This window comes from Primulina tabacum, chromosome 3 (genome assembly GCF_025594145.1).
Source record: "Primulina tabacum isolate GXHZ01 chromosome 3, ASM2559414v2, whole genome shotgun sequence".
Taxonomy (NCBI): domain Eukaryota; kingdom Viridiplantae; phylum Streptophyta; class Magnoliopsida; order Lamiales; family Gesneriaceae; genus Primulina; species Primulina tabacum.
In genome coordinates this window covers 49841422-49864715 of record NC_134552.1, presented here as the reverse complement: position 1 = coordinate 49864715, position 23294 = coordinate 49841422, and the positions used below count along the sequence as shown (strand labels likewise).

Here is a 23294-nt window from a genome sequence, read left to right as displayed (position 1 = left end):
TGAGTTCTTACTGGATCTGATGGATTTCCTATTACCAGTTCAGATGGATGTGATTTTTTCCATCTGTACTCAGTATTTGTTGTATCAGCAATTCCTTCAGTTGGTAACTGAACACAATTTTCAGTCTCAGTTGGTGCTTCGTCAACTGGTATTTGAGTGTTATCATTATGCTCTATCAACTGATCATCACTAACGACTTCCTGTGCATCTGATTTATCCAGTACTTCTGGTTCAGGTGTTTGAAATATGTTTTGATTATTATGATATTCATTTTTGTCATCATCTTCCAAACTGATATCTGTAAATCGATCAACTAGCTCAACTTGATCAGTTGGCTTATTAGTTAGTTCAGTTTCATCGAAATCAACATGAGCTGATTCTTCAACATTTAGGGTTTTCTTGTTGAAGACTCTATAAGCTATACTAACTGATGAGTATCCAAGAAATATTCCCTTTGCAGATTTAGCATCAAACGCTTTTAGATAATTTTTACCATTATCAAGGATAAAACATCTGCAGCCGAATATTTTGAAATAAGTAATTATACTTTTTCTTCAATGCCAGATCTCATTTGGTGTTTTAATATGATTCTTATTAATCATTGATCTGTTCTGAGTATAACATGCAGTGTTTACTACCTCTGCCCAAAACCTTTGAGAAATACCAGAATCAGCAAGCATTGTTCTAGCAGCTTCTTTAAGGGTCCGATTTCTTCTCTCAGCTACACCATTTTGCTGAGGAGTTCTGGCTGCTGAGAGCTCATGCTTAATTCCAGCATTCTCTAGAAAATTTGAAAGAGTTTGATTGATGAATTCAGTTCCTCGATCTGATCTGATTCGATCAATTCCAACTGATTTTTCATTTAAAAGTCTTTTGAAGAGCTTTATCAGTTGTGAAGCAGTATGGTCTTTAGATTTGAGAAAAATAACCCAAGTAAATCTTGAAAAATCATCTACGACTACCAAGGTGTATTTCATTCCCCCTAAGCTCATGACTGGTATAGGACCAAAGAGATCCATGTTCAACAGTTCTAAGCATCGGGATGAAGATTTACAACCCTTGTTTTTAAAGGAAGATCGTACTTGTTTACCATACTGACATGCTGAGCAAAGTTTTTCTTTTGAAAATCTATTTTGGGCAAACCAGTTACAAGTTCATGTTTACTCAGATAGGCAATAGTTTTAAAGTTTAAATGGTTTAGTCTCTTATACCACAACCAGTTTTTAGATGATTTGAAAGCAATAAAACTGGTGCATAAGTTTGATCATTCCAACTGACTTTATATGTGTTTCCACAACGTTTTCCAGTTAGTATGATTTCATCAGTTGAAGTTTTGACTGAACATGAGTTTTTGTCAAAATGTCCTGAGAATCCACTGTCGCATAACTGACTGATGCTAATCAAGTTATACTTCAGGTTTTCTACTAATAGAACATCTTTAAAAGTAAAGTTACCATGGATAAGCTTACCCTTACCCACAGTTCTACCTTTGAAATTGTCCCCAAAACTGATATTTGGGCCACTGTATTTGATCAGCTGAGATAGCACACTTGCATCTCCTGTCATGTGTCGCGAACACCCACTGTCCAAATACCATATTGAGTTCTTGTTTGCACCTGTTACCTGCTGTCACACACATAATATAATTTGGTACCCATATCTATTTGGGTCCTGAACTGATTAGTCCCTTAGGAACCCATACTTGGATTAGTCTAACAGACTTTCCAGTAGCTGTATTCCAAATGATTTTTCTCGGCTTTTGTGTGCTTGTGTAGCGTACGGATGATACAATATGTGTTTTAACTTTATTCAACTGATTGTTCAGTCTATATCTCTTCTGAACTGGCTTGCAGTTATAGTAATAGGAATAGCCATTCGAATAGTTTTTGTAAAATCTCTTTGATGACTGACTTTGTGAATCAGTTGAGAATTTTTGACTATAACCAATTCCATATCTTCTAGCCTTGTTCATATTCTCAGTAGGTTGCTCAATCAGTTTACTGGGCTCAATTTGTTCTTGTACCACTGCTGATTTGACAAAGTGAATGTATTTCCCTTTGTCTATTGTTAGCTTTGGTTGAGTATCATTTGGATACATTTCTCCTTGAGTGTTGAACCCTAAATCAGTTTTATCAAAAACTGATTTTTGTGAAATCTGCATCTCATTTAGTGCAGTAGATGATTTGTTCCAAGACTGAATAAGCTCAGTCTGTTTTGAGTTTTCAAGCATCAACTTCTGTATTAATGACTGATTTTTGTTTCTTTCTGCTTTTAACTTAGAAATTTCCCTTTTTAGACTCAACCCATCGACTGATTCATCAGTTTTGGTTTTATTGTCTGTGGGATCATTTCGCTTTGCTTTGAATTTTTCAAATGATGATGCAAGCTTTTGATACTCATTTACCATGTCATGTAATGTTAGAATGAGTTCTTCTCGTGTGAAATCAGTTGAGCTGAAATCAAATACCTGTTGGCTAGATGATTCTTCTGCTGCATCATTAGCCATCAAGCACTTTACTTCCTCATCATCACTAGAACTGAATGAGCTTTCTGGTTCCGACTCTTCACTGTCAGTTTCTGCCCATTTAAATTTGTTTTCTTCAGCTAAGAGTACCTCATGTTTCTTTCTGAAGACCTTCTTATCTTCCTTGGGTCTTCTTTTGTGTTCATATGATTTCTTTCTTCTATCAGTTGAGCCTTGACTGTCCTTCTTGGGTTTAGGACAATCAGCAATAAAGTGACCTGATTTGCCACAGTTATAGCAGGCATTTGGTTCATCTTTGGAATTGTTCCTTTGGTATGGCTTCTGGAAGTTCCCTTGATTCTTTCTCATGAATCTTCCAAATTTTTTGATGAACAATGGCATAGCATCATTACTCAACTGATTAGCAGATTTATCGACTGAACTGATTAGTTCAGTTCTGACAGCAGCTAGAGCAGTTGTGGCTGCAGAGGTAGATGGTTCTCCTTCTCTGGTCTGCAGCTCAAATTCATAGGCCTTTAAATCAGCAAACAGATCACGAAGTTCGATTTGGTTCAGATCTTTGGACTCCCTCATTGCCATGGTCTTGACATCCCATTCCTTGGAAAGACCTCTCATTACTTTTAGTGCAATTTATTTATTGGTATACACTTTTTCAAGTGCATTTAACTCATTGATGATACTGCTCACTCTTTCATCATACTCGTGCATTGATTCTCCTGCTTTCATTTTGATGTTATCAAACTTTTGAACAGCAACAGAAAGTTTATTTTCTTTGGTTTGATCATTTCCTTCACACAGCTGGATCAGCTTTTCCCAAATTTCTTTGGCTGTTTTACACATCTTTATTTTGCTGAAAGTTACTTTGTCCAACGTTTTGTACAGAATGTCTTTAGCCACATTGTCAAGATTGGCTTTTCTTTTGTCTTCAGTTGTCCATTCATCTCTGGGTCTTTCTATTCTTTGTGTTGCCCCTTCTGTTATGGCAACTGCTATATTTGCTTTTAGAATCTTCATGGGTCCATCAGTTATGACATACCACATGTCATCATCTTGTGCAGCCAAATGAGCCTGCATTTTGATTTTCCAATCATCAAATTCTTCTCTGGAGAACATGGGAATTTTGTTGAATGAAGTCATGCTGGCAAGTTTTTAGATCAAAAGTATTCAAGAACAAGATTCAACCGCTCTGATACCACTTGATAGGATCGATTAACGTATCAAGAGTGTTTAGAAGAGGGGGTTGAATAAACACTAACAATTAAAACTGATCTTTTCGAATTTTGAGTTCAGTTTGGTGACAAACTGATTCTCGGAATCTTGTTGGTCAATGACAATCAGTTAAACTAAAGTAGTTGCGGAAAATAACTGACCGAAAGATATAATACGAAACTGAAATAAAATAGGCAAGGGTTGTTTCTGGATGTTCGGAGAATTTAATTACTCCTACGTCACCCCTTCTATCTCAAGGATAGGATATCCACTAAAAGACTTTGATCAAATACAAGAATTGTACTGACCCACTTCAGTTTGGACTTAACACTGCCAAAAACTGAAACTCTTAGTATTACAGAATGTTCTCAGTGCGTAACTGATCTTAGCACTATCGAATTTCAACGATTATTACAACTTGCTAGTGAGCTCAAATTGTAGCCTTAACTGCTACGAATATATCAAGTAAGAGTGAGCTGAGATTTTGACAGAGTGACAGCAAGCTTTTTAATAGAATCAACTCTCCTCTTCCTTCAGCTGTTCTTCTATCATATTTATAAGCTTCTTTTCTCCAACGGTAACTTGAGATGAATTTGAATCTTTGTATCCGTTGATTTCTACTTGATTATTCCTTGGACATTGTTTGCTTCATTTATTGTGATGCGGCGTCTTAATTGCTTTCGCCGAAATGCGTTTTTTTAAGCTGTATTGATTGAAGTGCGGCGTTGCAATCTTCTATGTCTCTTGACGGTTGATTGTTCTTTCCCGAAACATGTTCAGTTGAAGGGTGCTTAGCATACGGCTGAATATATCAACTGATCGGTTTCCAACTGATCAGTCAGTTGATTTCAGTTATTAAGTCCAGTTGCTGAGTTCAGTTTACTCGATCAGTTGGTTCGTTTTTTCAGTTGATTCATATTTTGTAAAACGCCGGAATTTAGTTTCCAACACATTTACAATTGCAAGTGTAGGTATTTCTTCACCTCTTCCTATTATATATGTCATGAAAGAACGTAAGTTGATTCAGAAAGGGTGTAAGGGGTATTTGGATGCGATTGTGGTGAGAGATCTTCTAGTAATGACGTTAGGGGACACTGATATTGTTTGTGAATACTCAGAAGTGTTTCTCGATGATATAATAAGTTTACCCATGATAGAGATATATAGTTTGTAATTGATGTCTTGCCGTAAACCAACCTTATCTCTAAAGCTCTTTATAAAATGGAACCCACAGAAATGAAAGAATTGAAGGAGTAGTTAAAAGAATTACTTGAAAAGGGGTTTGTACGACCCAATGTTTCTCCACGTGGTGCATCGTTTTTGTTCGTGAATAAAAAGATGGTACTCGTTGTTTCTGTATTGATTAAAGAGAATTGAACTAGGTGACTATATATAAAAAAATACCCCATCACTAGAATATATGACTTATTTGATATACTGCAAGTAGCATCAATATTTTCCAAGATTGATTTACCGAACTACAACCTATTCAAAATTAGGGAGCAAGATGTTATGAAAATGCCTTTTTGCACCGATATGTCATTTATGAATTCTTGGTAACTTCGATTGGGATTACCAATGCACCAGCTGCATTTATGGATTAAAGAATAACATTTTTAAAACTTTCTTAGATCAATTTTTAATAGTGTTCATGGATGAAATTTTAATTTACTCCCGAATTAAAGAAGAATATCAAGTCTTTTTCTTGTCGTCAGTGGTCCACACAGACTAGTGTTATTCCTCCAATTGAGATACACACTCAAATATAGCTATATCAAAGTTGGCTTTGTAAATCTTCATTGGACCATAAGTGATTACATATCACATATCATAATCATTTGCAGCTAGATGTGGCTATATATGGATTTTCTAGTCATCATATTCCTCTTTAGAAAATATTGGAATCTAGTTAAATGTTGACATTTGAATATATGTAGATATCAGAGTTCAAGAAAACCCTCTCTTATACCACTTGTTAGAATCGAAAATGTGTTTAGAGAATGGGGAACAAACCCTTTAAAATTTATTTTCATACTTGAGCTGGTCTTAACATCTGCTTGCTGTTAATTCTTGTTTCTTGAATGGCTATAGATAGGCAGACCACTGAATATTGTTTTTCAAGTGCAAAAATGGTCCGAATCGATTAATAATGATACATATTCAATGTTGAGCAATCTTTCAACACAACGACTAAATAAAAAAATAAAAAAATTAAGACAAACAAAAAAGATAAAGCTTAAAATAAATAAAACGAAATTTGTATGGAAGTTCAAATGTAACATCCTTCTACGTTTCCCTTTCTTCCATTTAAGAAAGATTTCACTAAAAGATTTCGATTTAAACAATTCTTTGTACAAACCCACTTTGGTTATGACTTATCACTACCTAAATTGAACCTATTAGTATCACCACAATAAAAGTACAAATATCTAGCTGTCTATGGAACTTTCGGTTCAGAAAAATAAAACTTCAAAACTTTTAACAAGTAGCTTGAGTGTCTAGAGCTAGAGAGGTGGCACTGATTGATCTTTGATGATATGATATTGAGAATCAGAGCATACTAAAGTGAGCGGCATGAGATTGAGAGATGTAGAGTGCTCGAAATCTTGCAGATAGTAGTTTCTTTGATAGAATCAGTGAAATTGGGTTTCTTTTCTTCAATCTTGAATATATATATAAAATCTTTCAATGCTAAAAAGATCATCAACAATCATATGTAATGGCGTCTAAAATGAAAGAAAGATATTTTTTGTCTCCTTTATCTTTATAGTACGTCGTATTTAATGCATCTTGCATGTATCTAAATACTGTAATTAACGGCTTCTTATAAGTTAATTCATGAAAGAAATACTCTGCAGCATATCCTTGTCTTTTTAGGAGACATTCTTGCCAACTGGAGATATCGAGTAATGTGCATTGATTTGTCAACAGTACTTTATAAAGTTGAGGTTATATGAAGACGAATAGACTTGATTGCATGAGCATTACCAGCTATAAATCAATATGCAGCTTTAGCTTCTGATGTGGTCTGGTTAGAATCTTGAAAGCAGCTTGAACTGAAATAGAGAAAAGTGTAGCTTGACTTTAGGATATTCAGACTAGTATGTTCAACTTGAATCTTGAAGAGAAAGTTGTTTGTCTTGACTTATAGTATCCATCTAGAAATATGTAAATAAATAGCAGTCGGACACTGAAACAAGTTGATGTTGTTTGTTATCATTAAAACATAAAGCATTTTCACACTGACAAAGTAGATCGACATTTTATAAAAGAAAATATTGACGAACGAATAATCAGCATAGCCTATGTCCATGCATCAGAGCAAAAAACTGAGATATTAACAAATGGCCTATTATGAACATTGTTGGAAATGTTTGAAGACAAGCTAGGACTGTACAATTTGTTACTCTAGCTTGAAGGGGAACATTGATAAGTATATCATGACAATTATTTTTAATTATAAGTTAATCTTTATAGTTATAAAAATAAAGATTATGTTGGTATAAAATATATCGGGTCAAATTTCAACAATCTCTCTCCTCATCATTCCTCTCTCTCCATGATTTTTTCCCAGCTATTTGTCCAAACCTTTGTCGTCACTTTGATCAGTCAAAATTTGTAATCGACCACATATTTAAAATCCCTTGTCTCAAGCTATATTTTGGTTTGATTTATGTGATTTTGGTTCAATTAATTGATGTTTGTTGCATTAATGGTTGTAAGTACAAATTTTGAATACGATTGGAAATATCAATTGAAATTTAAGAAATATTGGTTATTTTTGAAATTTTAGCTAGAGATGTCAAGGAGACGGGTATAAGGCGGGTATGGCTAAACCCAAGACTCATTCCATGAAGAAAACTTTGACCATTACCTGCCCCACCCAGGTCAAATATTCTTCGGACCCGCCCCACCTCGAATACGAAACGGGGTCGGGTAGACCCGTGAGACCCGAATTTTTTAAAATAAAAATAAAAATATTTCTTCTCACATTACTGAATTATGAAACAGACAAACCTCAAAATACAACACAATAGAAAACTAATTCATATCTTCGAACACATTTAATAATAACAAACAAAATATTTTCACGACATAATGAATTACATAAAAAAAAGAGTTACTAGCTCTCCAAGAAAAAGACATCCCCAAAAATAAGTCATAACATAACTTAAACATATCAATATAAAATCAGCGAGTAGGCAATATTTCAGACACATTCTTCGAGATCATCTTCATCTTCACCAAGAATGGTAGGACAAGTTGGTAAACTACTTGAAGAATTAATTAAAAAATAAAATAGAGAAATACATTGAAAAAATAAAAATGTAATTTAAAACTGTAAAAAAATGTAATTTAAAGAGAGAAAGTACAGTAACAAAATTAAAATGAAAGTACAATAACAAAATAAAACTGTGATTTGTTTACTTTTCACCTCACCCCACAACCACATCAATACCTCCAAAGTTGTTAAATTAAGCATACTAAGATGAGAACCAACTATTCTTCCACTATTATTTAAAGTAGATTCAAATGTAACAGTTGACATAAGAATAGCTAAGGTCGTTATGGTTGAGCTGGACTATTAAAAAAATTAAAATTAATAAAACTAAAACTTTAGAGCATTTATATAGGACCGAGTGCTTACCACTTTATCAAAAGCTATAGCTAGTGGTAATGGTGCGACTCAAATATTTTAAATCGCACATCAGCTCAAGCACTACGGTTCGATCGCTCTACCAAGCAGGGAAAATTATTGCACCCAACAATCTCCCTCCCAATAATTTCACTCCTTGCAATCAATGAGAATCGAACTCGTGACCTTGGCTCTGATACCAATTGTAGGACAGAGTGCTTATCGCTTTACCAAAACCTATAGCTAGTGGTAATGGTGCAACTAAAATCTATTAAACCGCACAGCAGCTCAAGCACCACGGTTCGATCGCTCTATCAAGCATGGACAATTATTGCATCCAATAATTTATATCCACATATATAGGGCGGGTATGAGGAGGTATTATAGGACCCATGACCCGTCCTATACCTGGACGGGTCTTAAAAATTGGACTCGAGACCCGCCCTATGACCGATTTAATATGCCCAAACCCGCCCCATTTGGGCGCGGATCCATTGCAGGTTTGGGTAAAAACCGGACCCATTGACATCCCTAATTTCAGCCAATAATATTTAGGGATTTTTGAATTTTAGTGTCAGTTAATTCAAGTTTGGTAGTTGCAATACCTTAGAATTGTTAGATACAATTTTTGGAAATTAAAATTTGGCCAGGTTTTGAATTAAATTTATGGTTGAGAGGATTTTAGTTTAAAGTCACAATTTTAGTTATTGCAAATATTTTTCTGACAGTTAATTTTTATAATTACATGAGTAAGTTCAATAGTATTTTTTTCGCCTTTCTTTTGGGGTCTCATCCCACAATTTTAATAATTGCAAATATTTTTCTGACATTTATTTTTTATAATTACATGAATAAGTTCAATATATAGTATTTTTTTCTCCATTCTTTTGGGGTCTCATCCTAAGGTGAGCGGTTTCTTCTCTCATGTTACGTGGATTAATGATAAAAATTTTATTAGCAAAAAATAATCGGCTATTAAGTAGGTATTCGTAGCAGTAAGATAGGTATGTCCATAAATCAGGCAATTGTTTCATCACAAAAAATTTTTAACTAGTTATTTTTTGAATTAATGTGTTAGCTACAACATTGCGTAAGTCGATACGTACAACGCCTAGTATCCATCGTTTACCCGTAATGAATTGAATTTATTTCAAATCCAAAATATTTTATTATTCGAATATTAGTTAACAACCTTGTTTAATCGGAACAACTTTCCAATTCTTTTTCAATTGTGCATATTTTTATTACGAAATTGGATTATGTTTAAAATAAATCTCAAATTCTTTACATATTGTCTCTCATTTGATATTATATACGTGAACAAAAACTTGTGTGAGACGGTTTCATGGGTCGTATTTTGTGAGACGGATATTGTTAGACTTAATTTTATTGTGGTGATGAGTATCAAAACCAGTAGTAATAATACCAACCAGAAGATTATGCAAAACAGTAGCTTTTGAGTTTCTCTATCAGATCAGTACTTTAGTCAGTACTCAGCGGCTTAGTATAACAGAAGCAGAACTTAGTCCTACTGGATCAGCACTTAACGGATTGTTTCTGATCTTAATTGTTACCGTTACTTTATTTAGTACCAAGCATTTATTGCGACATTAATTGTTGTACGAAAACATTTAATTCATCCTGCTAATTTTAGTAAGAAACAAAACTGATTGATTGAAAGCTTCTTGCAGGATCCTCTTTAGGAAATAAAGCTGCTTCTATCAAGAGTCAAAAGAGCCATTTTTTATTATAGACGTTGGATTCAGTTATCTATATATATGAATCAAAACCATTTAGATAACAACGCTGATCATTCTTATCTATCCAACGATACATTGAGCAACCGCGGAATTTCCATTATCTTCAAAAGCTCAAACTTGCAGAAAAGCAGTACACACATCATATTATACATCTGATCTTTGGAGATCATTTTATACTGCTGTTTCTTCATCTCTTCAAGCAAAACTTTATAATATCGTGTAGAAGAGTTTGTAAACTGGAAAGAGTCTTTTCCAGAACATTGCTATATTGAACTATTGTATTGAGTTGCTAAGAGTTTCAGTAGGAAATAGATAAGCCATGCTGAAGTGGGTGTGTACAAGTGTGTACTGTAAAATCAAAGTCTTTTAGTGATACCTTCTGAAAACAGAAGAATGGGAGACGTAGAAGATTTTATCTTCGAACTTCCAGAAACAACTACTGTGTTACTAGCTACTGCTATTACTATTTTTCACCCTACTCCATTGGATTGTTTCCGCACTTTTAATTGTGATCTGCTGGACGTACTATTGAACAAGAACAGCTACAATCTCTAACAGGATTTTAGCACCCTTTGCATAAACTATCATCGACATCGATCCCCAACAAGTGGTATCAGAGCAGGATAGTCTTGTTCGTGAAAATTTACAAAAAATGGCACATTTCTGCAAGGTTCCTATGTTTTCTAAAGAAGAATTTGACGACTGGAAGATTAGAATGCAAGCTCACCTTGCAGCGCAGGATGATGACATGTGGTATGTCATCACAGATGGTCCTATGAAGATATTAAAGCCTAACACAGTTGTTGCTGTTACTGATGGTGCGCCACAAATGGTTGAAAAACCAAGAAACAAATGGACTGGCGAAGATAAAAAGAAAGCTAATCTTGACAATGTTGCGAAGGATATTCTTTATAAGACTCTTGATAAAAACACCTTTAGTAAAATCAAGATGTGTTACACTGCAAAAGAAATCTGGGAAAAGCTCATTCAGATATGTGAAGAAAATGAGCAGACAAAGGAAAATAAACTGTCTGTAGCAATTCAGAAGTTTGAAAATCTTAAAATGAAAGCTGGAGAAACTCTAAATGAGTTTGATGAACGTTTCAGCAGCTTGGTCAATGAGCTAACGGCTCTGGGTAAAGAGCATGGCAACAGAGAAATAGCACTCAAAGTGATGAGAGCTTTACCCAGAGAATGGGATGTAAAGACTATGGCCATGAGAGTCTCTAAAGACTTGAACAAGTTGGAGTTACACGACTTGTTTGCTGATTTAAAGGCCTATGAGTTTGTACTAAAAGTGAGAAGCGGAGAAGAACCTTCAACAAATCTGCCAACCAAGGCTCTTGCTGCTACAGTTACTACTGCTACTACTTCTATTGCTGATACTACTCCTATTGCTTCTGCAACTATCCCTCAAGCAGCATCTATTGAGAGTACTTCTGAGAAGACTGCTGAAAAGATCAGCAATGATGCTATGTCTCTATTTGTGAAAAAGTTCTCCAGGTTCATGAAGAAGAATCACCGAGCTTACCAAAATCCTAATCGAAACTTCAAAAAAAATTCACCATCTGATGATATGACGTGTTTCAACTGTGGAAAGATTGGTCACTTTATTGCTGACTGCCCAAAGCCCAAGAAGGATGATCACTAGAAGAAAGAGTACAGAAGGAATGACAAGAAGTTCAGAAGAGAATGCAAAGCGATGATTGCTGATGAAAGCAAATCAAAATGAGCGGACTCCAGTACTGAGTCATCTGACTCGGAAAGTCATTCCAGTGAAAGTGATGCAGAAGAGATCAAATGTCTTATGGCAGATGTTGAACCAAACTCGACATCTGAAGAGGTATTCGACTTTGACTCTGATGAATTTACTCGAACTGATTTAATTAAAGCACTGCATGACATGGTGAAAGAGTACTCGAAACTTTCTCAATCATTTGAGGAAGTTAATACTGAAAATCAAAACTTAAGAGATCAAGTCATTAAGTTCACTTGTTTACAAGAGAATAGCTGTAATGATTTAAAAGTTGAGATAAGTAAATTGAGAACTGAGAATGAAAGAGTAAATGCAGATTACCAGACAATAAGAACTGAGAATCAGAAGTTGTCTGTTCTGGTAAATGCGTGGAATAAGTCTTCTGTTTCATAGAAAAGATGCAAGAATTGCAGAAGCAATCCGGTGACAGAAGTGGTCTCGGATTCAGCAATAATGAAAGCACTTCTGAAACCAGTACTGAACCAGAACTGGAGAAAGGCAAAGGGAAATTCATTCACTTCGTCAAATCCAGTGTGGCATATGAACCGGAAGTACCGACTGTTCAAGTTGAAAGAAATGTAAATCACAGAAGGAAGCATTATGGTCTGGGTTATGTTGAACCTAAGGGAAGAGTTGACCAGAGTTATGGATCCAGTAGAAGATTCAACTCAGGAAGACAACCCTATGAAGGTTAAAAACTACCAATACTATAATTCTAGACCTGTTCAGGAGAGATACAGGCCAGACAACATGAACAGAAGGGAAGAACAACATTCTGAGATGCATACTGTTAGAAATAACAGACCCTCTGCTGCACACACCTCTATGGATACCCGAAGTACAAAATCACCAAAAATTGTACAAATGTGGGTTCCTAAGGAACTAATAAGGCTTGGACCCAAGTAGATTGGGTACCAGATACTAAAATTTGTGTTTGCAGGAACAGGTAAAGAAAGCTAAAGTAAGCAGCTCCACATGGTATCTGGACAGCGGATGTTCCAGACACATGACTGGACAGAAAAATCTACTATCAGAAGTAATGAGTTGTACTGGACCAAAGATAACGTTTGGGGACAACTCAATAGGTAAAACCGTGGGTAAAGGTAAGATTATTCATGGTAACATAACTATCAATGACGTACTACTTGTTGAGAATCTTTGTTACAATCTAATTAGCATAAGTCAACTGTGTGATAATGGTTATTCTGTAGCTTTTCAGAAGCACATATGTACAGTTAAAGATTCTGCTGAGTCCACCGTATTAACTTGAAAGAGAAAAGAACACCTACAGAGTTTCTTGGAACTTAGATCATGTTAATGCTCCTACATGTTTAGTTGCCTCTCTTAGTGATAAGCATTGGCTCTGGCACAAAAGATTGAATCATTTGAATTTCAAATCAATCAACAATCTCAAGAAGCAGAACATAGTTGATGGTTTGCCTGATATTAATTTTGTTAAGAATCATGTTTGTTCTGCATGTCAGCTTGGAAAACAGATAAGATCCAGGTTCAAGAACAAAGGTAGTAAATCAACTTCAAGGTGTTTGGAATTACTGAATATGGACTTATTTGGTCCAATCCCTATCATGAGCTTAGGGGGAATGAAATACACCCTTGTTGTTATTGATGATTTCTCTAGATTTACTTGGGTAATATTTCTTTCTGGAAAGGATCAAACCAATAACCTCCTGATCAAGCTTCTCAAAAAGATTTAAAATGAAAAATCTTCTTCTATTGTTAAAATCAGAAGTGATCGGGGTACTGAGTTCACTAACAAATTACTTGAGTTGTATTTAGATGAGAAGGGAATTCATCATGAATATTTCAGCTGCCAGAACGCCTCAACAAAACGGAGTAGCTGAGAGGAGAAACAGAACTCTTAAAGAAGCTGCTAGAACAATGTTAGCAGATGCAGACATCTCTCAGCGCTTCTGGGCAGAAGAAATCAACACTGCATGTTATACGTAAAATAGAACAATGGTCAACAAAAGGCATAATCAGACTCCTTATGAGATATGGAAAGGGAGTAAGCCTAATGTATCCTATTTTCATGTGTTTGGTTGCAAGTGCTTTGTGCTCAACAATGGCAAAAACTATTTAACTGCATTTGATTCAAGATCAGATACTGGAATATTTCTTGGTTACTCTGCTGTGAGCAAAGCTTTCAGAATCTTCAACAATAGAATTCTCAATGTTGAAGAATCGGTTCATGTTATCTTTGATGAAGATAACAGTACTCCTGAAATATCTAATTTGTCAAATTTGAGTAACAGGATAGACAGGATTCATCTGGAACCAGATAGTGAAGAAGATACAGAACCAAGCATTAAAGATGTTCAAAATCCAGAACCAGACATTCCAATAGTGGAACCAGAAGTACAAACATTAGACTTACCAGTACCAGCAGAAGATACTCAAGAACCTGCTACTGGTTCAGATGAGATCAATCCAAATATATCAAATCAGGAAGAAATCCCTTCAAACCCTTTTATTTGGAGAAAATATCATCCTCTTTCTTTGGTCATTGGAAATCCAGCAGCGGCTTTGAGAACCAGAAGGCAAATGATTAATGAATATATGCATGCTGCCTTCATTTCTCAGGATGAACCAAAGAAAATTGAAGAAGCCCTTATGCATCCTAGTTGGATTGAAGCTATGAAAGAAGAGCTGAATCAATTCAAAAGAAATGAAGTTTGGTTTCTAGTACCTAGACCATCTCACCAAGCTGTCATTGGAACCCGGTGGGTATTCAGAAACAAACTAAATGAAGAAGACACAGTGATCAGAAATAAAGCAAGACTGGTGGCTCAAGGTTTTAGACAAGAAGAAGGAATCGACTGTGATGAAACCTACGCACCAGTAGCAAGGCTCGAAGCTATCAGAATATTCTTAGCTTTTGCTGCTTTCAAGAATTTCAAAGTTTATCAAATGGATGTGAAGAGTGCTTTCCTAAATGGTCTACTTCAATAAGAAGTCTACGTCGAACAACCTCCAGGTTTCATTGATCATTTTTCACCTCATCATGTATTCAAATTACACAAAGCCTTGTATGGTCTAAAACAGGCACCTAAAGCGTGGTATGCCACTCTTTCACAATTTCTTGTCAATCATGATTTTACAATTGGGACAGTAGACAAAACTTTGTTTACTTTAGTCAAGAATAAACATATTCTATTGGTACAGATCTACGTTGATGATATTATTTTTGGGTCAACTAACCCCAAATTATGTGCAAAGTTTGCTAAATTGATGCAGGATCAATTCGAAATGAGCATGATGGGAGAATTAACATTCTTCCTAGGATTACAAATTAAACAACTTGATACTGAAATTTTCATAAATCAAGTTAAGTATACTAAGGAGCTTCTGAAAAAGTTTGGTATGGAAGCATGCTCTGCTGCTTCTACTCCAATGAGCTCATCTACCAAGCTTGATAAAGATGAAAGTGGAATTCCAGTAGAGGTAACTCAACATCGTGGTCTTATTGGCTCACTGTTATATCTTACTGCTAGTAGACCTGATATATTATTTGCTGTTTTCATTTGGGCAAGATTTCAATCTAACCCTAAGCAATCTCATTATATTGCTGCTAAACGCATTCTGAAGTACTTAAAGGGAACTCAAAATGTCGGCTTATGGTATCCCATTGATTCATCTTTCAATCTTATTGGATATTCGATGCTGATTATGCAGGTTGCAAACTAGATAGAAAAAGCACAAGTGGTTTTTGTCATTTCCTTGGTGATAGGCTGATCTCCTTGTTTAGTAAAAAACAGACTTCCATAGCTACGTCTACTGCAGAAGCAGAATACCTTGCTGCTAGATGTTGCTGCTCTCAAATACTATGGATGCAACAACAACTTAAAGACTATGGAATTCAGGCCTCTGAATCACCTATTTTCTGTGACAATACCAGTTCCATTGCAATCACGCAAAATCCAGTACTTCATTCCAGAACGAAGCACATAGACATCAGACATCATTTTATAAGAGATGTGCAGAAGAAGGACATTCGTCTGAAATATATTTCTACTGATTTACAAGCAGTAGATATCTTTACTAAACCTCTGCCTGAGAATAAGTTTTCTTACTTTCGAAATATATTGGGTTTAATTGACTTAACTTGATTTTATGATATCATCTGGTTTATTTTATCAATTGTGTTAACTCTGTTCTCTTTGCAGAAGGATAAAAAGACATGCGTCCTACTGCAAGCATCGGAATTACTTGAATCTGACATTTTGAAATCATGTTAGCTTGTCGTTTGTTGTTGTCTTATTTATACACAGGTTACATTTATGGTGAAGAAATTGAAGAATCTCAAGTCAGCCGAAGCGTCTACTAATTCACCTGACTGAGTTTTTCTTACTCAAACTATTTCATCATTCATTCAATGAAAGCAGTAGATAAAAAAATGCCAAAATAAGATTCTTTTTCATTCATAAAACCACAAGCATTACATTGAGTTTATCTACTACATTTGTTGAATATCAGCAGCTTGAAGTACTTTTCTTGTTGCAAAGTATTTCAGTAGTAATAGGATGATCTTCTTCGAAAAAAATCTAGCAAGCTTGGGTCTTGTCAGCACTATTGTATTGGAAAAGGATGTCTTCAAACATCTGCTTACGAGAGGCTGGAAGTAGTCTTTGGAATTCCTCTGCTGATTCTGACTCTGGAGAAGACTCCGAGAGATCACTTGCACCTATCATTAGTATTGATTTGATGAAAAGATTGAATGACTTAGTTTGTGAACATGCAGGCACTTATATAGAGTCTCGGGAAGCTGAAGAGACGGCGATCTGGTTACTCGAATACCAAGATTCATCCCTTCTATCCTCAGATATCATATCTTTGCATTTATTAGTTGCATTGATCGAGGGGGAACAGTATCGTTTTTCATACTGACATTTTTACCCTGTCAGAACAAGAAAGGATGGTTTGTCTTTTCGATAAAACAACGAGTCTACTGGTTTATCAAAGTGCTCACATAGTTCAGTACTTTGAAACTTCCAGCAGAAGTTATCATAAAACGACAAACCTCCTTCTGGTGTTTCTTAATAACCGATTGGACAGCCCGCTCTTTTTATTACTTTTCAAATTTTGAAATAATTAGTGTCTCTCTGACACACTCTGCATAGCTTTTCAAATACTCAACCGTAAACATATTGACATGTGTCATTGTGTTTACATTGACGGCTGTACATTTTCTTAACCGCCTTTTTCATCTCTTTTCACTTTTTTACGTTTCCAGAATCTTACTCTCTAACTACTGCTTCCTTTTGAAATCGTGCTCACACAATCTACTTCGAAACTACTTTCTTTACAGGAAACGAAAATGGCCGGAGCTTACATCCTGAATTCTTACCAGGTTAACTTCACATCTGTCCTTACTATCAAGGATGAAAATCTCCTAAAGATGTTTCAAACCATTGAAAAATCGGGACTCCAAAAATTCTTAGAAGCACCTACTATAATATATAAAATTGTCATTCTGGAATTTTATAATAAGGCAACTGTGGAAGAAGGGAAAATTGTGTATTCCCAGGGTGACGCATCTATCTCTATCGATGCTGCTGTGCTCGGATCGACATATTTTCTCCCTTGTTCAGGACTCAATGAACTTTCTGGAATTTCCAAAGAGGAAATGTCCACTGCCTTACTGAACTTCTCAGCTTCTGGAGAAGAATTGTCTCCATCCTGTTTCAAGAAGCTTCTGAAAATGGAATACCAAGTACTTGCTGATATTGTGGCTAAGGCACTTCCTGTGAAAGCCGGTACTTTTGATCGTCTAACGAAAGAAAAGGTTCAAGTGATGGTCGCCATCACTTCTGGATACCAGGTGGATTAGAGTCGTTTTCTGTTCAAGATAATGAAGGAAATGGTGGTTAGAAGGAGTTCTGGTTTTGCTGTGCAGATCAGCCAAATGCTTAAGGATGCTGGTTTTGCTCTTACTTCTGATTCGGACGCATCGTACGTCACCATGGCGGATGCTGATAATGTTCTTGTGTTAAGACCAAAGCCAACTGTGGCTGAATTTATTGCTCTGAAAAGGGAAGTGGGAGATGCTCAAGTTGAGGACCTAGCACCTTAGAAGAAAATCAAAAGAAAGAGAGTGGTAATCTCTACTGATTCTGAAAAAAAAATATCCGAGGAGTGTGTTGCTCAACCATTTCTGCCATCCACTATCCACAAAAAGAAAGCTCGCACAGTTCTTCGGATCAAGAAGACAGCAGCCCTTTCTGAGCTGGAAACTGTTCCGATAAGGTAAGTATTTCCAGAAGCCGTTCCTTCTGCACAACCAACTGTCTCTGTCTCACTACCAACTACTGCTTCTGTTCCAACAACATCTATTGCTTCAACTTTCAGACCCGTGTCTGGAATTGTTATTAGTTAATCAACTGTCGGGTCTTCTGCTTTTCATTCGGTGAAGACTGTCTCTTCATCAGGAAAAGAAAGGGAAAACTTATTGAAGAACCAAATTTTCAAGCTTCCAAATCATCTGTCTCTACTGGTATTGATCTCCATCTAGAAGAAATTGAGAACTTTGCAAATAAAGAAATGGATTTCTTTAATGAATGGCACAAGGTTCGGGTTTTCTACCCCCTCACGTTCTTCAGAACACAAGGTTCTTTTGGAAGGCTGGTAAAATATGAGAGAAAGGTCTTTGAATTTGCAAAGACAGAAAATGTGATTGAAGCGATGCGCCGTCGCAGCTTCATTTTCGAGCAGATTAAACGTCAGAAGCTGGAATCAATTTTAAAGACTCTTAAGTCTAATTTTGATGCACTGATTCCCACTGCTGCTCACGATCAAGAAGTGATTCTTGTATTAACGGAACGTCTGAAAATAATGGATGAGCAACTTAGTGCTCAAGAACAGAATTTTGGAAAGACTGAACTATATTCAGTAGGCCTTATTCCAGATCTTGATCAGATTCAGCCAGTTGAGGAACAATCTATAGCACCTACAAACGCTATGGTTTCCAGTACTCCTGCATTTCACACGATGTCTACTCATTTTTCTTCTCTTGTATCTGTTCGAGAATTGGCTTCAGTAGATGAAGTCATTCAATCCATCACTCGGGACACCTATGAGGTATCAGACATCGTTACAGCTGATGAATCCGTTCACCCAACAGTCCAACCAGCAGAACAAGCTCAGAAAGAATCGGATGCTGCCCCGTCTCCCTCCTTGCCAAATTTGGAGATTTTCTCTACTGAACATCAACAGGAGATGGTCGTGATCTTGAATGATCCGATTCAACCCATTGAATAGTTGGAAGCCACGGAAGTCGGTCAATTAGAAGAAAGCACACTTGCTGCACCTTCTGCTGTTTTTGAACATACTGCTGTTGAACCCATTGCCACTGAGCAATTTTTTGTTAAGGAAGGCCTCCCTACTACACCGTCTACTGCTCTCGTTACTATTTCTTCTGCTCCTGTTTCTTCTACTGCGATAGTTGTTGTTCCTACTGACTCACCAACTCAAATTGATCGCGTTGCATGTATTGCTGAAATCCGAGAACGAATGCGTAACGACAGCCAATCCCCAGACGAAGCTCCATTCAATCTTGAATCTGAGATTGATGATCTTAAGAGGACTGTTGACACTCTTTCTCAGACCGTAAAGAACTTATCCTATGATTATTCTGGTGAAGTCTTTGCTTCCACAAATTTTAGAAAAAATGTCATGACATATGTCCACAAGACCGCAGAATCATTGGCCAAAATTGAGAACGAAGCTGATCTATTCCGACAAAATGTTCTCAAAAGCCATGTTGATCTTGTTCTTGGACAACTCGACGCTCGCCGAACTCTTTCTGCTCATGCTACGGATCTCCAAACTGTTTCCACAAAGGTTGACAATCTAGACTCCCGACTTGATACTATCAATGCTGAGATTGCGTCTCAATCTCAAACAATCCAAACCTTGAATGATCAAGTATCCCGTCACACACCAACACTGGATATTCTGCATGATGGGATTATTTCACTCAGTGGCCGAATGGATCAATTACTTGCTCGAGTTCACGCTGCTAATGCCAAAAAAGGGGAAACAGAAGGCATGATGGAAGCTCAAGTTGAACCATCCAACAGAAATCAAGATTCTCAGGATGAAGATACTCTGTTCCGATATATTGGAACAGATAACTAAATTTCTTGATTTTTCTCAAAACTCTGTTTGAACTATTTATTTACTTTCTAATCATCTGGTTTTAGTTGATATCTGTTTCATTATTCATGATTACTAACTTCCAGGTTTTGGCATCACCGCAAAGGGGGATATTGTTAGACTTAATTTTATTGTGGTGATGAGTATCAAAACCAGTAGTAATAATACCAACCAGAAGATTATGCAAAACAGTAGCTTTTGAGTTGCTCTATCAGATCATTACTTTAGTCAGTACTCAGCGGCTTAGTATAACAGAAGCAGAACTTAGTCCTACTGGATCACCACTTAACGGATTGTTTCTGATCTTAATTGTTACCGCTACTTTATTTAGTACCAAACATTTATTGCGACATTAATTGCTGTACGAAAACATTTAATTCATCCTGCTAATTTTAGTAAGTAACAAAACTGATTGATTGAAAACTTTTTGCAGGATCCTCTTTAGGAAATAAAGCTGCTTCTATCAAGAGTCAAAAGAGCCGTTTTTGACTATAGACGTTGGATTCAGTTATCTATATATATGAATCAAAACCATTTAGATAACAACGCTGATCATTCTTATCTATCCAACGATACATTGAGCAACCGCGAAATTTCCATTATCTTCAAAAGCTCAAACTTGCAGAAAAGCAGTACACGCATCATATTATACATCTGATTTTTGGAGATCATTTTGTACTGCTGTTTCTTCATCTCTTCAAGCAAAATTTTATAATATCGTGTAGAAGAGTTTGTAAACTGGAAAGAGTCTTTTCCAGAACATTGCTATATTGAACTATTGTATTGAGTTGCTAAGAGTTTCAGTAGGCAATAGATAAACTCTGCTGAAGTGGGTGTGTACAAGTGTGTACTGTAAAACCAAAGTCTTTTAGTGATACCTTCTGAAAACAGAAGAAGGGGAGACGTAGAAGATTTTATCTTCGAACTTCCAGAAACAACTACTTTGTTACTATCTACTGCTATTACTGTTTTTCACCCTACTCCATTGGATTGTTTCCGCACTTTTAATTGTGATCTGCTGGACGTACTATTGAACAAGAACAGCTACAATCTCTAACAGGATTTTAGCACCCTTTGCATAAACTATCATCGAAGGAGAAGAGTTTATTAACCCCCTCCTAAATTCTACATCGATCCCCAACAGATATCTTATTTAGGTCATCCATGAAAAAGTATTACTTTTTATTGTGAATATCGATAGGGTTGACCCATCTCACAGATAAAGATTCATGAGACCGTCTCACGAGAGACCTACTCATAAATGTGTATACACACATATATATATATATATATATTAAAAAATAATTTGTTTAAAAACGATACTACCTTATACCAGACGTGTCTCTTTCACATAAAATGCAACCGTAGGGCATATACCATAGTCGTCCATCTTCAGAAAAATATTATTTTGAAATTATCTTTATCATACTAGTATTAATTTTTTACACCCAAAAAAAAAAAAACGAAGGGCATGCGCACGCACACCACCCCTATGTGTACTTTTTGAAGTTGGATGGTTTGTACCCATTGATATCGATACATTAAGTTTGAAACCCTAATTATAGTAAGTTTTTAAAGTTGTTAAGAATGGTTCGAACAACAACTCGTTAGTTTTTAATTATATTAAGCAGATCGAGAGCAAGCTGGCCTATTATCCGTCACAATCCACAATTAAATAGGACAGAACAAATCTAAAATATTTTGATAGCTCTATAAATTTCTCAAACTAAAAAAAAATCATGTGCACATATATATATATAGATGTATATGTAGATGTAAATCAGAGACATATACAATTGAAGATAGCCTAATATGAAATAATAAAGTAAGTTTTTGTGAAACAGTTTCACAGATCTTTATTCGTGAGACTGAACAACCTTGTCTATATTTAAAATAAAAAATAATACTTATTATATAAAAATAATATTTTTTCAAGAATAACCAAATAAACTATTTATTTCATAAAATTTATTTATGTGATCGTTTTACGTTAATTTTTTTGTGATGAAACAGTTGTTCTAGTCCACTGCTACCTTTAATTATGGACATTCTAAAAAATATATTTCTATTAATGACTAATGTAAGACAAAAAATTTTAGCTTCTTCTAATTATATATTATCTCAAATGATTTAAATGCAAAGTCATTCGTGGAAATAAATGGACAAAACTGTGGCACAATACTCTGTAACATTTTTCCAACTTACCAGTCCGATATTATCTGTAAATATATTAAATTATAAAACAACTTATTGAATGGACGTGTGACAATTAAATATTAAGTTAACATGCACTTTGAACTAAAAACTGGGAGCTAGGACATTATTGCTGACACTGATTATTCTCATGAACAAATTGAGAAAGTTTGAACAAATTGAGAAAGTTAAAATTTTAGTCTTTTATATTAGCTTATTTTAAATTTTAGTCCCACTTTTTGTTAAAGTTTGGTTTTTATCTATTAATTTGGATTTTTTTGTTTATGTATTTTTTCATCGAAAGCCAATACATAATTCTTATTTGACATTGATACTCTTGTATAACTCGACCAGTGAAATTCATATTTTTTTTGGACTGAGTCCAAAATACACACACTGACACACATAAATTCCAAATTGGAGATGAATGAATTTACATTAGGCTAATCACGTCGTACCTTCAAAGGCACGTCAAACTAGTGAGTAACTCATGTGATATTAGTTTTTCGTTTTCTTTTTAAATACTAAACATTCATTTTTTATTTTTCAATTTTGTTGTTCTTGTTTTAAAATTATAAAATATTCTTTATTTGTTCATTGTCTCGAGCCCCTCCCTTCACTCAAATAAGGGGCATATTTTTGGTCCCTCCATATGGAATATCAAACAAACTAAAAATAATATTTTTTTTTCAAAAATGATTGATACCTATGGTCGAACTCAAGATATAATCTAATTGCGATTGATTTTTTCGAACATATAAAATTAGACAAAAATTTGTGTGAGACGGTCTCACGGATCGTATTTTGTGAGACGAATTTCTTATTTGGGTCATCCATAAAAAAATATTATTTTTTATACTAAAAGTATTACTTTTTATTGTGAATATCAGTAGGGTTGACCTGTTTCACAGATAAAAATTCGTGAGACCGTTTCACAAGAGACCTAATTACTACGAGTGAAGTAAGAGTTTAAAAAAAAACAAAAACAAAACTTGAGATGCCATATTTAAATATATTGATATATGATATCTAATTTGGCTTATTATTATGATTTTAAAAAGATGTACAAATACTATTTTCTTT

At 35.3% G+C, this 23294-nt stretch overlaps 1 protein-coding gene across 2 annotated transcripts in view; it reads left to right on the top strand.

Annotated features, from left to right (window-relative positions):
* LOC142541161 (uncharacterized) overlaps nucleotides 1–7684 on the top strand; it is a 62644-nt gene extending 54960 nt beyond the window's left edge. Inside the window, exon 2 of one of the 2 annotated variants that reach the window (XM_075647793.1) lies at nucleotides 7488–7684. In XM_075647793.1, the coding sequence (XP_075503908.1) occupies nucleotides 7488–7514 (27 nt within the window). In that variant the 3' untranslated portion in view covers nucleotides 7515–7684. Of the gene's footprint in view, nucleotides 1–6552; nucleotides 6848–7487 lie in introns of those variants that run through there. The other variant, XM_075647790.1, reaches the window with a different exon arrangement.
* Nucleotides 7685–23294: the final 15610 nt, after the last annotated feature.